The sequence below is a fragment of the Jaculus jaculus genome, chromosome 7 (genome assembly GCF_020740685.1).
Source record: "Jaculus jaculus isolate mJacJac1 chromosome 7, mJacJac1.mat.Y.cur, whole genome shotgun sequence".
In the NCBI taxonomy this organism is placed as follows: domain Eukaryota; kingdom Metazoa; phylum Chordata; class Mammalia; order Rodentia; family Dipodidae; genus Jaculus; species Jaculus jaculus.
Window position 1 is genome coordinate 126,005,726 of NC_059108.1, and position 14,231 is coordinate 126,019,956.

The 14,231-nt window shown below is 42.2% G+C and overlaps 1 protein-coding gene across 10 annotated transcripts in view; it reads right to left on the reverse strand.

Annotated features, from left to right (window-relative positions):
* Positions 1-691: 691 nt before the first annotated feature.
* Unc79 (unc-79 homolog, NALCN channel complex subunit) overlaps positions 692-14,231 on the reverse strand; it is a 271,086-nt gene continuing 257,546 nt past the window's right edge. For all 10 annotated transcript variants that reach the window (XM_045155122.1, XM_004649317.2, XM_045155118.1 and 7 more), the window contains 2 exons: positions 2,799-2,840; positions 692-1,257 (listed from right to left, as the gene is read on the reverse strand). In XM_045155122.1, the coding sequence (XP_045011057.1) occupies positions 1,057-1,257; positions 2,799-2,840 (243 nt within the window). In that variant the 3' untranslated portion in view covers positions 692-1,056. The remainder of the gene's footprint in view (positions 1,258-2,798; positions 2,841-14,231) is intronic.

A 14,231-nucleotide genomic window follows, 5' to 3' on the forward strand; every position in this document is an offset into this window, starting at 1 on the left:
AGGACTTATAAAAGTTCAGAAGAAATGTCTGCTAGGACTAAACTCTAATTCTATAAACTGACTTTAAAAAACCCCAGGCTCACAAAGATAATAAAAATGCATTTAATAGCATGTCAGTATACAGCTTCAATGTGTAGTAAGTCTTCTTTGAGTCAGTGCATCACAAGGATAAAGAAGACAAGTCTCTTTTGGAATGCACAGGCAGACGCCAGGGTGTAAGTGTTGGGAAATCTTGGTGCTCTCACACAGTTAAAATTCCATGTAGGAAACATCATGCCAGGTCCAGCACTCTGTGCCAGCGCAGGGACTCGTCTGGTCTGGTGTGCCATCTAGTCTAAACTGATTTGTATACAAGTGTTAACAAAAGGATAAAATTCGTTATTCACAAAACTAAAGTAGTCATCATAGAGCTTACAGGAAAGGTAAGCCTAGAATTAATGAGTTGAAAAACTAGTTTTAAAAATAATAAGACTTACTAGACAGTTTTGGAAAATGATATTACAAAACAAAGAAAGCAATTGGCACAGTTTAAACACCTAATTTCTAAGTGCACTTTGTAATGTTCCTTGCCAGCTGCCACTTTCCCCAGGATAATGACAAAAAGCTTCAGTCAAGTGTCACTGGCTTATGGTGACTTTTTTTTTTTTATTGCATTGCCAAGAGTGGATTTTAAGAAAAAACACTACAAAGGTTTCAAAAACCCTATTTATTCTCTATCATCAAAAATAGCAACAGGGGGACTTATACAACTTTTCTTTGAGTACCCACCAGTCTATTTTTTTTTCTTAAAAAAAATAGAAGTTAGTTAAAGAAAAATGATTTGGTTTTTAAAAAATAATGTAAGGAAACACTTAATCAGATAGCCCAAGGAGTCATCAGAAATATGTGTAGCCAGAAAGCTTCATCTGTGGCCCTCTCCGGCCTCTGCACGTCTTGTTACTAAACTAGAAAGAGAATGTACAGTACCAATATGTACCCCAACCTGCTTGGATCAAATTGTTTTTAAACCCATTATTGCTAAACCACAGTGTTGACACTGGGAGCCGAGGAGTCCACTCATAGAGGATAAAACTGAGAGGCTGCTTCTGAGGACTGGATTTCCACCTGGGCCATTTTGAACTGGGTGCACCGCAACCATTTGCGGAGGGCCGCCAGGCCAGCGCTGCTCTGGCCCGAGCCGGGCAGCGTCCTTAGGCTGTGGTGGTTCACGTTGTTCTGAATGGCCTGGAGGCGAAGCTGGAGGCCCGCAGGTAGGTGCTGTTAAGAAAGGCAGATTGGTTAGTTGCTTCCTCCTAGTGCTCAGGGCAGCAGGGTAGGGGAGGGAGAATCAAAGAGCTGGGTCTTCAGGCAGAACTTAGGCTCAAGAATGTTCTGGCCGGAAGAAGGCAGTAGATTCTCAGTCCTGCAGTCCTCAGAGGAGGTGATAAGGACCCGTTTTATGGTTCCAGAGTGATTCTGGCCCAACTCCACCACGTAACGATGGGCGCATCTTGCCTGACTCACCGTAACAGGAACACGAGGCCGATGCCCGGCATCTGGGCTGACACACACCCTGGCCCCCAGCTATCACTTACATCAACAAAGGTGCCTGGCACAGTGCTTAAGTGCCTAGAGTCGCTATGGGACCCCTCCTAGGTTCAAACCCTAACCTCCCTAAGGGCAGCTGAAGGGAACAAGGTCTATGAGGTTGTAAGAGCTTTGGGACATGACACTTACTTCAAGGAGCTGTAGGATAAGTGACCGAACAGAGATTTAGAAGAAACCCTGCACAGTGCATTTTAATCTCTCTGTCTTCATACCATGGCAACATGGAGAAGTGAGGTAGAAAGCTCTTCCTCTAGCAACTCATCCAGTTTTCCTGGCCTGGTCTCAGTACTTTGTGTCTTATGAAATCACCAGATTGTCATAAAGCAGAGAAACAGTGGGTGGGGTTGGGGGGCAACCTGAGTGCTTCTAGGCAGGAGGGCAAGCAGCTCACTCGTCACCAGTGTAAGCCATCACTACGGTGAGGTTCTCAGCCCCCTGCCCTGCTCACAGCCAATCAGGATGCAAAGTTAGTCTGCACCATTAGACTGTGGCCTGGCTCCCTTCCTGAGCGATGCCTTGAGTCCACACTCTTCTCCTTTCACCAGTACCCCATGCCAACTCAGAGAAGAGATCCAGTAAGAATGCTTCTGCACTCTCCCCTCCCCTACATTCCCGGTGTTAAGACAGGGGCTTCTGATGGGACAATGGTTGGCTTTGCTTTCTTCCCCCCTCCCCGCCCAGGTATGGTCTTGCTCTAGTCCAGGCTGACCTGGAATTCACTATGTGGTCTCAGGGTGGCCTCAAACTCACAGCGATCCTCCTACCTCTGCCTCCTGAGTGCTGAGATTAAAGGCGTGCACCACCACGCCCGGCTTTTACCCCTTCTTAACAGGATCTTCCCATCCCAGAAACTCAGTCTTCGTGGTCAGTAAACACTACTAGGTGTGCCTGGAATCAGAGTCAATGGGTATCCTCCAAAGATAAAGTAGTTTGGGACTTGTTTTCTTATCAATGAACTGATCCCACTTAGACCCAAATGGGGGCGCCTTCCCGGACCCTGCATCCCCGCCTACAGTGAGTATAGGACCAAGACTCCTGCTGCCACCCTCTGCAGACCCCTTTAACCCGCAGGGCTCCAGCATTGTCAGTGCTGCGGAATCAGGGAAGGCTCAGAGTTTCTCCTGCACAGTGAGGGAAGTTACAACAATTCCAACGAGGGCACTGTTGCTCTCTGGAGGACGCTGAGCTTCAGCCCAGCCTGGGTGACTTACCTTGATATTTGACTGAATCATCGGCAACCACATGGGTATCAGCTGTGTGGGAAAGACAGAAGCCTCGTTACAATTGTTTTCTATTCTCCCCCATAATCTTCCCTCACTGCATGAACACAGGCTGCACGCAATCCCTCCACCAACACAAGAGGATGGGGCCTGCTGTGCAGCTACTGTTATCAGCAAAATGTCTTTCGCAGGCCAAACCCTGCTGAGACGGTGGCATTTGGAGGTTAATAAGCACCCCATGAGTGCCTGAAACACACACTTTAGAGTAAATGACTGATTGTCTCTTGAAAGCTACCAAGCAGGGGAAATTAAATGTGTATTTATTTAATTAAATCCTTGCTTTCTTGAAATGGAATTTCCCCCACGGGATCTTTATAATTGACTCTCTGAGAGGAAGGGCGACTCTGTTTGCCTTTAGCCGTTAAGGGAATATCACTGGGCAGAGGGCAGAATGTTCGAAAAGACAGCACCATGGGGTTTCCTGATTGGACAAGGAGATAAAGCCAGGCATTTGGGCAGAGTGCATGCCCATAGAAATGGGCATCAAGATGAGACTTGTCTTTGTTGTCCCTCTGCTGTGGCTCCTCATTGGGGTCACAGGGAGCCCCAGCCCAGTTGAATCCAGTAGCAGTTCCCTTCACTCTGCTTTAGTCTGTTGATTACAAATCAGTCCTTTCTAAATAAGTAGTCATGGCCTTGTGAACCCAGAAGTGAGGGAAAGAATGAAACATTTCCCAGTGTGTTCCACTGGAATCAAATTGGTAAGATGCAGACGGGAGAGAGGATGATGGTCAGCAAGTCTGGAAATGCTAGTTTATTTCAGCACTTCTCGGCTCTTTAATAGGCTTACAGATATCACAGCACTTCACTCCATGATCCTTCCCACACAGGAATAGAGCTGCTACGGATTAAATTGTGGCTTGGCAAAACCTACATTGTAGTCCTAATGCACAGCAGCTCAGAAATGGGACTTTATTTGGTCATGAGGTAGTTGAAAATGTAGTCAGTTAAGATGGGGTCACACTGGAGCAGGGAGGCTGGGTCCAATGCCCCTGTCACCCTTATGAAGAGGGGAGTTGGAGCATAAGTACATGGGGAGAATGCCATGCAGAGATGGAGGCAGAGAGCCACAAGCCAAGGGAGGCAAAAACACACCCAAAGCTAAAAGGGAGGTGGGAGGATGTTCCTCACTGCTCTCAGAAGGAACCAGCCTGGTAACACCATCTCTCAGCCTTTTGGCCTCCAATGCTGCAAGAGAATAGGCTTCTGTTGTTCTAGACACTCAGCCAAGCTGCTCATTATAGAGGCTTGAAACAAAGACACAGCTCCATGGAGTGTGCACAGGACAAGGGTGCGATGGACTCACATCTCCATGGAGTGTACACAGGACAAGGGTGGGGTGGACTCACAGCTCCATGGAATGTAAACAGGATGAGGGTGCAATGGACTCATATCTCCATAGAGTGTACACGCGATAAGGGCAGGATGGACTTACAGTTCCATGGAGTATATACAGGAGGAAGGCAGGATGGACTCAGCTCCATGGAGTATGCACAGGATGAGGGTGTGATGGATTCACAGCTCCATGGGGTGTACACAGGATGAGGGTGTGATGGACTCACAGTTCCATGGGGTGTAGACAGGATGAGGGTGTAATGGATTCACAGCTCCATGGGGTGGACACAGGATGAGGGTGTAATGGATTCACAGCTACACAGGATGAGGGAGTGATGGATTCACAGCTCCATGGGTGTACACAGGATGAGGGTTGGGTGGACTCACAGCTCCATGGGGTGTACACAGGATGAGGGTGTAATGGATTCACAGCTCCATGGGGTGTACACAGGATGAGGGTGTAATGGATTCACAGCTACACAGGATGAGGGTGTGATAGATTCACATCTCCATGGAGTGTACACAGGATGAGGGTGGGATGGACTCACAGCTCCATGGAGTGTACACAGGACAAGTGGTCACAGCCATGAAGGGTGTGGTGGACTCTTTTGGTGGGGAGGGATAAAGGTTTTAGCAGTGGCTCATAGAAAACAGTTTAGAAGATTAGAGGTCAATCCACATGTTATTGATCCCCAGATGAGCCTGGATGCTCCTTTAGGAGATCTAAATATCATTCTACATTCATGTTACTCTACAGAGGGACAGAGTGGTGCCCCATTCACAACAAATGGAATGACGGTTGAGACAGCTCCCTGAGATGAGGAATGGAGGCAGGGCCCGGAGTAGAGGCTCTGCCTGATTGTCCAAGTAGACCAGTGACAGTGTCTGTGCACAGAGAGAGATTTTCCCTGCAGAGACAGCCCATGATGGAGTAAGGATGAATTTGCAATTCCACATAAGAAACAGTCAAGTAAGCTGTGGCTTCTAGCCTAGGCAAACTGGAGTAACCTGGTGCAAAGAAGCAAACCAAAAAATTGGGATAGGGAGAGCAATACATGACCTTAGAGTTCAGAGTCAGAGCTCAGATGGCCTCATTAAAATGCAGCAAAAAAGTTCCTTCAAAATAAACTTTTTGAAGTGATAAATGCATTTCTTCCTGTGCCTTTGTATCTAACAGTGAATTTGGTTTCTGACACTCTGTTGATGAACAATTTTATTAATTTGACTCCCATTGATGTTTATTCATAATATTCCTCAATACAGTGTTTATACCGAAGCCAGTGAATACTCTATCTCTGGCATTAATACTGTATTTAGATGTGAAGTATGCTGAGTACCAAATGCTGTTTAGCTGAAACTCAAAATACCAGAAAATGACACTCTTTCCATGTTCCCCTGCCCTCAACTCCCATAAAACAAGCTGTGGCATTATAAAGACTGGTGCTCACTAGGGTGGTGCTTGACCTAGCAGGACTGGCAAAATATAACTAGTATATCCATCTCTTCTCACAATGTCCTCGTAACAAAAAGCAAGCCCTGGGGAGCCCGGGGTCTGCCTGAATTTGACGTTCTGTTGCTGAATTTGACGCTTTGTATGGAAGTGCCCTATATGGCTCTTGATATTTAGGAAACACCTGAATTAGCCTCCTGCTGAGAGTCCTCACGGGTTCAGGTAGGGGTCAGGACGTGCTGAGTGCTCCTGCCCTGGGTCCACACCTTTCTTGGTGCTGAATAAGGCAGGCACTGTGAACAGTAATGGGTGGTTTTTATTCTTTCCCCTTCAGTGGAATGTCTGATTCTAAAATGTACCTGCTGGGCACCCTCTTCCAAATCACATGACCGAAGGCATCTGGTTAAAGTGCATCCTTGTTGATGGCATTGCGTAACCCAGCAGTCATCCTATGTCAGGAATGCCAACTTGACTTACTGAAGTTGTTTTTGCTAGTGGTGCCCACAAAGCTGTCAGTAAGAATTAGATATAATTTATTTTGGGCTCTGTAATGCTATAATAAAATTGGTTGATTTTTTGTGGTTTGTTTATTCCTTCCTCCTACTGCTCTAATAGCCATATCCAGAACACAGAGGGACATAAATAAGTTTGTTTGTATATATGTATTTGTGGAAGCCAGTGTGATACGCTCATGCCATGGCACTCAGGTGGAGATCAGAGGACAACCTCAAGTGTTGTTCCTGCCTCCCACCTTGGTGGAAGCAAGGTCTCTTTGTTGTGCCTTGCTGTGCATGCCAGGCTGGCTGGCCCTCAGGCTTACTGAGTTCTCCTGTCTCTGCCTCCCATCTCACTGTAGGGGGGCTAGGGTTACAGATGCCTGCCACAGTTTCCAGTTTATTATGTGGGTTTGGGGAATCCAAACTTAGGCACTCATGCTTATTTAGCAAATGCTCACTACCCACTGGGCCATCCCCCCAGCCCACGTTTCTTTCCAAAATAAAAGTTTCACCCTCTCTGTTATCTTGGTGTATACTATAGAATAAATGGACCTCATTCGTTTTGCCCTTACTTATTCCAGCCCGCATAATGAATGTTGGTGATGAAACTATTTCCTTTAGCCAAGATAGAGCAATGAAGATTAGACTCACTCTCTTTTCTAGAATAACTAAAACAAAACCATACAAAAACCATGCAAACTATAGAAAACTATGGTTTTCAAATGTATGCCATCAGACAATATATGACAGAGATCACTGAAGGAGAAAAATGAGGTGAACCCTACAGCCATGGTGGCTCACAGCCTGGAGAGGGAAGAGAAACCCAGGTGGGCCCAGCAGGTATCCTGAGTTGGTCCATGGAGGCCAAAGCTATAATTTACAGGGCAACTTAGAGAAGAGAGGGCTTTACACACAAACAGAATTCTTTTTGTGTCCATTTGCACTGGTCTATAAAGGGTTCCCCTTATAGCTTCAGCTCAATACTGATCATAACACACAGTTAAGAAAACTACCCAACACTGAATGAAAAAAAAAAAAAAACACAAAAGAACACAAAATGATCTAAGGAGAAATTGTTCTTACTGGAAACATAGGGTTAGAAATATTTTGTATTTCCCCTAGACAGAGTGGAATGGTGGGATTATTATAGTGCTGGTGAGGAAATATTAGCCCTAAAAATTACTGTGCTAACCCTACCTAATGGAGCTCAAATGAAAGTAATTTAACCTCATCACTGAATAGGCTCAAGAGTATTCAAATGAATATAAAATTAACGAGCACTCAGGAAATTCGAATACACAATATCCGGAACCCAGTAGAAAACTACCAGGGAGTTGGAGAGATGGCTTAGCAGTTAAGGCACTTTCCTACAAAGCCTAAGGACACAGGTTCAATTTCCCAGTACCCACATAAGCCAGATGCACAAGGTGGTTCATGAGTCTGGAGTTTATTTGCAGTGGCTAGAGACCCTGGTGTGCCCAATCTTTCTCTCTCTCTCTCTCTCTTCCTTCTTCTGCCTCTCTTGAATAACTAAAAATGAAAAATACAAAAATATCAGAAAAAAAAGAAAAAATTACCAGGAAGGTATGCAAAGAAACAGGAAGATGTGACCAATAAATGAGAAAAAAAAAAAATCAGTCAACAGAGAAAAGACCAAAAATGCCACAAATAACAGACTTAGTAGACAAGGACTTGGAAAGAGTTGTCATACCTATTTCCAGTAAGATTAAGAAAACAGAAGACTGAGTACATTGAAGAGAAGCACTGAAGATAATATCTGAGGAAAGAGTGGCTGACACTTTCTTAAATGCAATGAAAACTATAAATGCACACGTCCAAAATCTCAGTAACTCAAGAACAAGACACATGAAGGAAACCAAATCTTCTAATCTCTTCACAGCCATGACCAAGAGACATTATAACAGACAAGAAAAGACAATAATGACAGGGATTTCTCGTTAGAAATCATACAAGCAAGAAGACAGTGGAGTAGTGGCATCTATAAGCTGCTGGATAAACAGAGAAGTCAACACACTATAAATTTTGAACACAATATCCAGAGAAACCATATATATATATATGGTTGAGAAATCATATATATACATATATTGTTTGTTTGTTTTTGTTTTTCAAGGTAGGGTCTCACTCTAGTTCAGGATAACCTGGAATTCACTATGTAGTCTCAGGGTAGCCTCAAACTCATGGCGATTCTCCTACCTCTGCCTCCCAAGTGCTGGGATTAAAGGCATGCACCACCATGCCTGGCTCGAAATCATATCTTGTAAATGCTCATGAGCCAGCTGTTGTGGTAGATACCTGTAATCTCAGTACCCAGTACAAAGAGACCAGAAGACTGATGCAAGTTCAAGGACAGCCTGGTCTCTAGATCAAGTTTTAGGCTAGTTAGGTTAGGGCTGCACACCAATACCCTGTCTCAAAGCAACAACAAGAATAAGTTGTAAAATACCTTTAGAGACATACAAAAGTGAAAGAAACAAATTGCAAGCATACTTAAGTGAGAAATGTTAAAGCAGAAGGAAGATAATAAATCAGATTCTGAGTATGAAGAACACTAAATAGCCTGGTGTGGTGGTGCATGCCTGCCTTTAATCCCAGCACTCAGGAGAGTGAGGTAGGATTACTATGAGTTCAAGGCCAGCCTAAGACTAGTGAATTCCAGGTCAGCCTGGGCTTGAGTGAGACCCTACCTTGAAAGACCAGAAATAAAGAAATAAATACACTGGTGATAAGAAATAAATGCCAAACCTTATTCAAATATCTTTAAGAGAAATGAGGCAAATAAGGCAAGAAAGAAGAAATTATTTTCAAAATTTAATAATAAAAACCCTGAATTAATCAAAAGGAAGAAGACAGCTGGGCGTGGTGGTGCATGCCTTTAACCCCAATATTCAGGAGGCAGAGGTAGGAGAATTGCCATGAGTTCATGGCCACCCTGAGACTACATAGTGAATTCCAGGTCAGCCTGGGCCAGGGCCAAAGTGAGACCCTACCTCAAAAAAAGAAAAAAAAAAAAAAAAGAAAAAGGAAGAAGACAAAAGTGTCAGAGGACAAAGGACAAAAAGCAGATGGGAAACAGAAAACAAGCTGAAAGACTTCAACCCAACAATGTGAGAAATACAGTCAATGAAAATGGCCCAAAGACTCATCAAAAGGAAGAGGCTGCCATATTGAATGTTTTAAAACAGCATCTGACTGTATACTGCCTATAAAAGTAAATTTAAATATAAAGAGATAAATAGGCTATAGATTAAAAAAAAGACAAACCATAGCATGAACAGAAAGAAAGCTCAACTGCTTTTTTTTTTTTTTTTTTATGAGGGTAGGGTCTCACTCTAGCCCAGGCAGACCTGGAATTCACTATGTAGTCTCAGGGTGGCCTCAACTCATGGTGATCCTCCTACCTCTGCCTCCTGAGTATTAAAGGTGTGCGCCACCATGCCCAGCTTGGACTGCTTTTTTATTAACAAAGTAGCTTCTAGAGAAAAAAAAATCATAAGGGTTATTAAAGGGGACATTCTATAATTTCAATTCATTAACAAAACATGGCAACCCTAAACATTAATATACCTAATAAAAGATCTTCTTAATAAAAACACATGTACTGAAAAGAGAAGTGAAAAATACCACAATTAACATTTCTATACTCCCTCCTTAATAATTGGCAGACTATAGAAGACAAGAAGACGAGAAACTAAACAATAAAAATCCAAATAAACAATGGTCCCCAAAAGAAAGCAAAAGTTAAAAAGCATTTTGAACTGAGTAAAATAACAATAAAATATAAAAAACTGTGGTTCCAGTTAACCCTGTGTTTGGGAGGAAATTTCGAGCACTACTCAGTCATTTGCTGAAAAAGAAAAAAGTTTGAAATCAATGATTCACATCTTCTGCTTTAAAACACTAGAAAAGAAAAACAAGATGAAGTATGAGTTTACCAGAAAGAAAGGAAAACAAAAAAACAAAAAACAAAAAGCAGCTCTTGGGAGGTGGGGGAACAAGGATCAGAAGTTCAAAGCCAACCACAGCTACATAGTGAATTTTAGGTCAACCTTGGGCTACACAAAACCTTGACTCAAAAAACATAAATAAATTAATTAATAGCAGAATTCAATTAAACAGAAAACAATAGAGGAAAAATCAATGAAACTTAACCAGAAGCTAATTTGAGTCTTTTAAAAAATATTTTATTTTTGTTTAAGAGAGAGAGAGAGAGAGAGAGAGAGAGAGAGAGAGAGGGAGAGAATAGGCATGCCAGGGCCTCTAGCCACTGCAAATGAACTCCAGAAGCATGTGCAAACTTGTGCATCTGGCTTACGTGGGTTCTGGGGAATCAAACCTGGGTCCTTAGGCTTCACAGGCAAGTGCCTTACTCACTAAGCCATCTCTCCAGCCCTATTTTTAGTCTTTTTAACCGAAAGTTCAATTGAGTGTGACATCTCATGCCTCTAATCCCAGCACTCAGGAGGCCAAGGTAGGAGGACTGCCATGAGTTCAAGGCCAGCCTGGGACTACAGAGTGAGTTGCAAGTCAGCCGAGGCTAGAGTAAAATCCTACCTCAAAAAAAGGGGAGCTAGGAAGATGGCTCATCAGTTAAGGTGCTTGCCTGCAAAGCCTATCAACCTGGGTTTGATTCCTCGGCACTCACATGAAGCCAGATGCACAGTGGTGTATGCATTTGAAGTTCGTTTGCAGTCTCTCTTCTTGCAAATAAATAAATAAAAATATTTTTTAAAAATATAAAAAAAAAGTTCAATAAAACTAATCTCTTAATAGATGAGGAAAAAAATAAAGGCACATGTAACTAACACTAGGATTTAGAGTTGACATAACTATCAATCCTACAAAATTTATAAGTAAAATAGATACAGCAAAAACCTTCTTTATGTCAGTAAAATTGATGGCTCTGATGAACTGTACAAATCTGAAGCACACATTACCAGCTTACTCAGGAATAAACAGGGCTGCTATACTTGAGTAGACTTATAGCTGTCTTTTCAAAATTGAGTCCACAAACTTAGAAATTCTTTTGCTAAGAAAATTTTAGTTCTAGATGATTCTACTGATAAGTTCCACCAAATATTTAAGGGAAAATAATACCAATTCTATAAAGACTTTTACAACAGGAAAGGAAAGTGTCCATGAGGCTTCTATTATCCTAATCAAATATAGTTACTATAACAAAAATTATCTAATATTCCACATAAACATCAATGCAAGAATTTGTTTCAAAAAGCTTGTAAATTTAATCTAGCAACATATAAAAAGGATAATATATCCTAGCCAAGAATGACTCATCTCAGGAATCCAAATTGATATAATGTTCAAAAGCCAATCAATGATACCATAGTAACAGTTAACAAAGAAAAGTCATGGCCAGTCAGTATAGCAGCATATGTTTGTAATCCCAGCATTTGGGAGGCTGCGGCAAGGGGATCATTATTTGAAGTCCAGTCTAAGTCGCAGAGTGAAACCTCATCTCCAAAGTAAAAGCCTATGTGTAGAAAAACCATCTGACAGACCCAGTATTTATTCCAGTCAACAACTGCAGAGTAGAAGCAGAAGACAACCCCACTGACAGTAAATCCGAGTCTGATTAAGGTTATCCACAAAGACCTACTACCCACCAGCATTCATACTAATGACTACAAACACTGAAGACTTTCCTCCTAGGGTCAAGGACAAAGCAATGTTTGGTTTTCATCATTTGTATTCAACTTGCACCAGAGGAACAAAACCAGAAAACAAAAAAATGAGAGGAACAAATATTGAAAAGGAAGATGAAGAAAGCCCTTACATGGCATGGCCACATAAAAACTGATGAAATCTATTAAACAGCTACTGTAGTGCTGAAAAATGGCTCAGTGGTTTAAGGCGCTTGCTTGCAAACCTGCTATCCCAGGTTGGATTCCCCAGTACCAGTACCTACATAAAGCCAGATGCAATGTGGTGCACTTGCCTGTGATCCCAATGCTTAAGGCAATGGGAGGCATGACTAGGAAAATCCAGAGGCTCACAGGCCAGATAAACTGGCACACACAGTAGCCAAGAATAACAAAGGAGACCCTGTCTCAAGAAGAAGGTGAAGGAGAGGACAAACACTACCAGGTTGTCCTCTGTCCTACACACACACACACACACACACACACACACACACACACACACACACACACTTTTTAAAAAGCTACTATGACTAAGAGAGTCTAACATACTGTAGGGATCAATACAAAAATTAGTTTTATTTTTAAATACTAGCAATGAACAATCAGGAGGCTGAGGTAGAAAGATCTGAGTTTGAAGACAGCCTGGGCTACACAATGAGATACTATCAAAAGAGATGTGGGAGCCCCTGGCTCCTGGGGCCTCAGACCTTTCCCATCCATGGTCCCAGGCTAAGAATTGGCACCTTAGGTGTTGCTTGAAATCTCAAGATTTTGAAGAAGACGCAGGGTTGCCTGCCCTAAGAGAGTAAGGTGGAGTTAAAGGGATTTTTTTTTTTTTTTTTTTTTTTTTTGCTTTTTTGAGGTAGGGTCTCACTCTAGCTCAGGCTGACCTGGAAATCACTCTGTAGTGTCAGAGTGGCCTCGAACTCATGGCAATCCTCCTACCTCTGCTTCCTGAGTGTTGAGATTAAAGGCGTGTGCCACCACGCCCAGCAAAGGGATTTTTTTTTTTTTAAACCTCAAACCAAAGCCGGGTGTGGTGGCACACACCTTTAATCCCAGCACTCAGAAGGCAGAGGTAGGAGAAGCAAGGTAAATTCGAGGTCAGCCTGAGGCTACAGAGTGAATTCCATCCAGGTCAGCCTGGGCTAGAGTGAGACCCAACCTAGAAAAACTAAAAAAAAAAAAAAAAACACAAAACAAACAAACAAAAAATTTAACCATCTTTAATCCCAGCACTCTGGAGACAGAGGTAGGAGGATTGCTGTGAGTTCAAGGCCAGCCTGGGACTACAAAGAATGTTCCAGGTCAGCCTGGGTTAAAGTAAGACCCTACTCAAAAACAAAAACAAAAATAAAAAAGAGAGAGAGATGACAGGAGGTGGAGTTGGGAGAGAATATGACCTTAGATTAGGCAAAGATTTTCTAGAAATATAACATCAAAATAATTGGCAAAGGAAAAATTTGAGAGGTGGGCCTGATGGTACATGCCTGTAATCCTCCAAACATCTGAAGAGAAGCAGCAGAAAGATCAAGGCCAGCCTGGGATATATGAGATCCTGCCTCAACAAAATAAAAGGAAAACTAAAATGTGGTGACACTTCATCAAAATTGAGAATTTTCACTCTTCACAGGTCACTGACACCAATGGAAAGATAACCCACAGGAAACAAGCTTTGAGATCACATTCTAACAAAGTACTTGAATGTATCTCACAATAACAAAGAAAAACTCTCAACCCAATCAAATATAGGCAAACAATTAACAGAATTTAACTAAACAGATATATAGATCATAAATAAGGAAATGAAGAGCTACTTAACACCACCTGTCAATGGGAACATGTAATTTAAACCATAAGATATCAGCACACAATTCTTAGAAAAATTAGCACTAAAAATTGATTATCAGCTGAGCATGGTGGTGTATGCCTTTAATCCCAGCACTTGGTAGGCAGAAGTAGGAGGAATGCTGTGAGTTCAAAGCCAGCCTGAGACTACATAGCGAATTCCAGGTCAGTCTGGGTTAGAGCAAGACTCTACCTCACAAACAAAACAACAACAACAACAAATACAAGATTATCATACAATACATACATCATGAAAATGTCACAGTGCATCAGAATTTTGTACAACTGATAGGCACTAATAAAAAAATCTTGACTATATCAAGTGTTTATACACAGATGTGGAGGACTGAGCATTCTCATACACTGCTAGTGTGAATGCAGCGGAGCATTCAGTTTACCAATTCTTTAAAAAGTTAAACATAAACCAGCTAAGTATTTGCCAAAATACACAAAAGTATATATGTACACAAAGACATACATAGTATGTATATGAATATATACATATGAATATTCATAACGGCTTTACTTTAAATTGTCCCAAACTGAAAATATC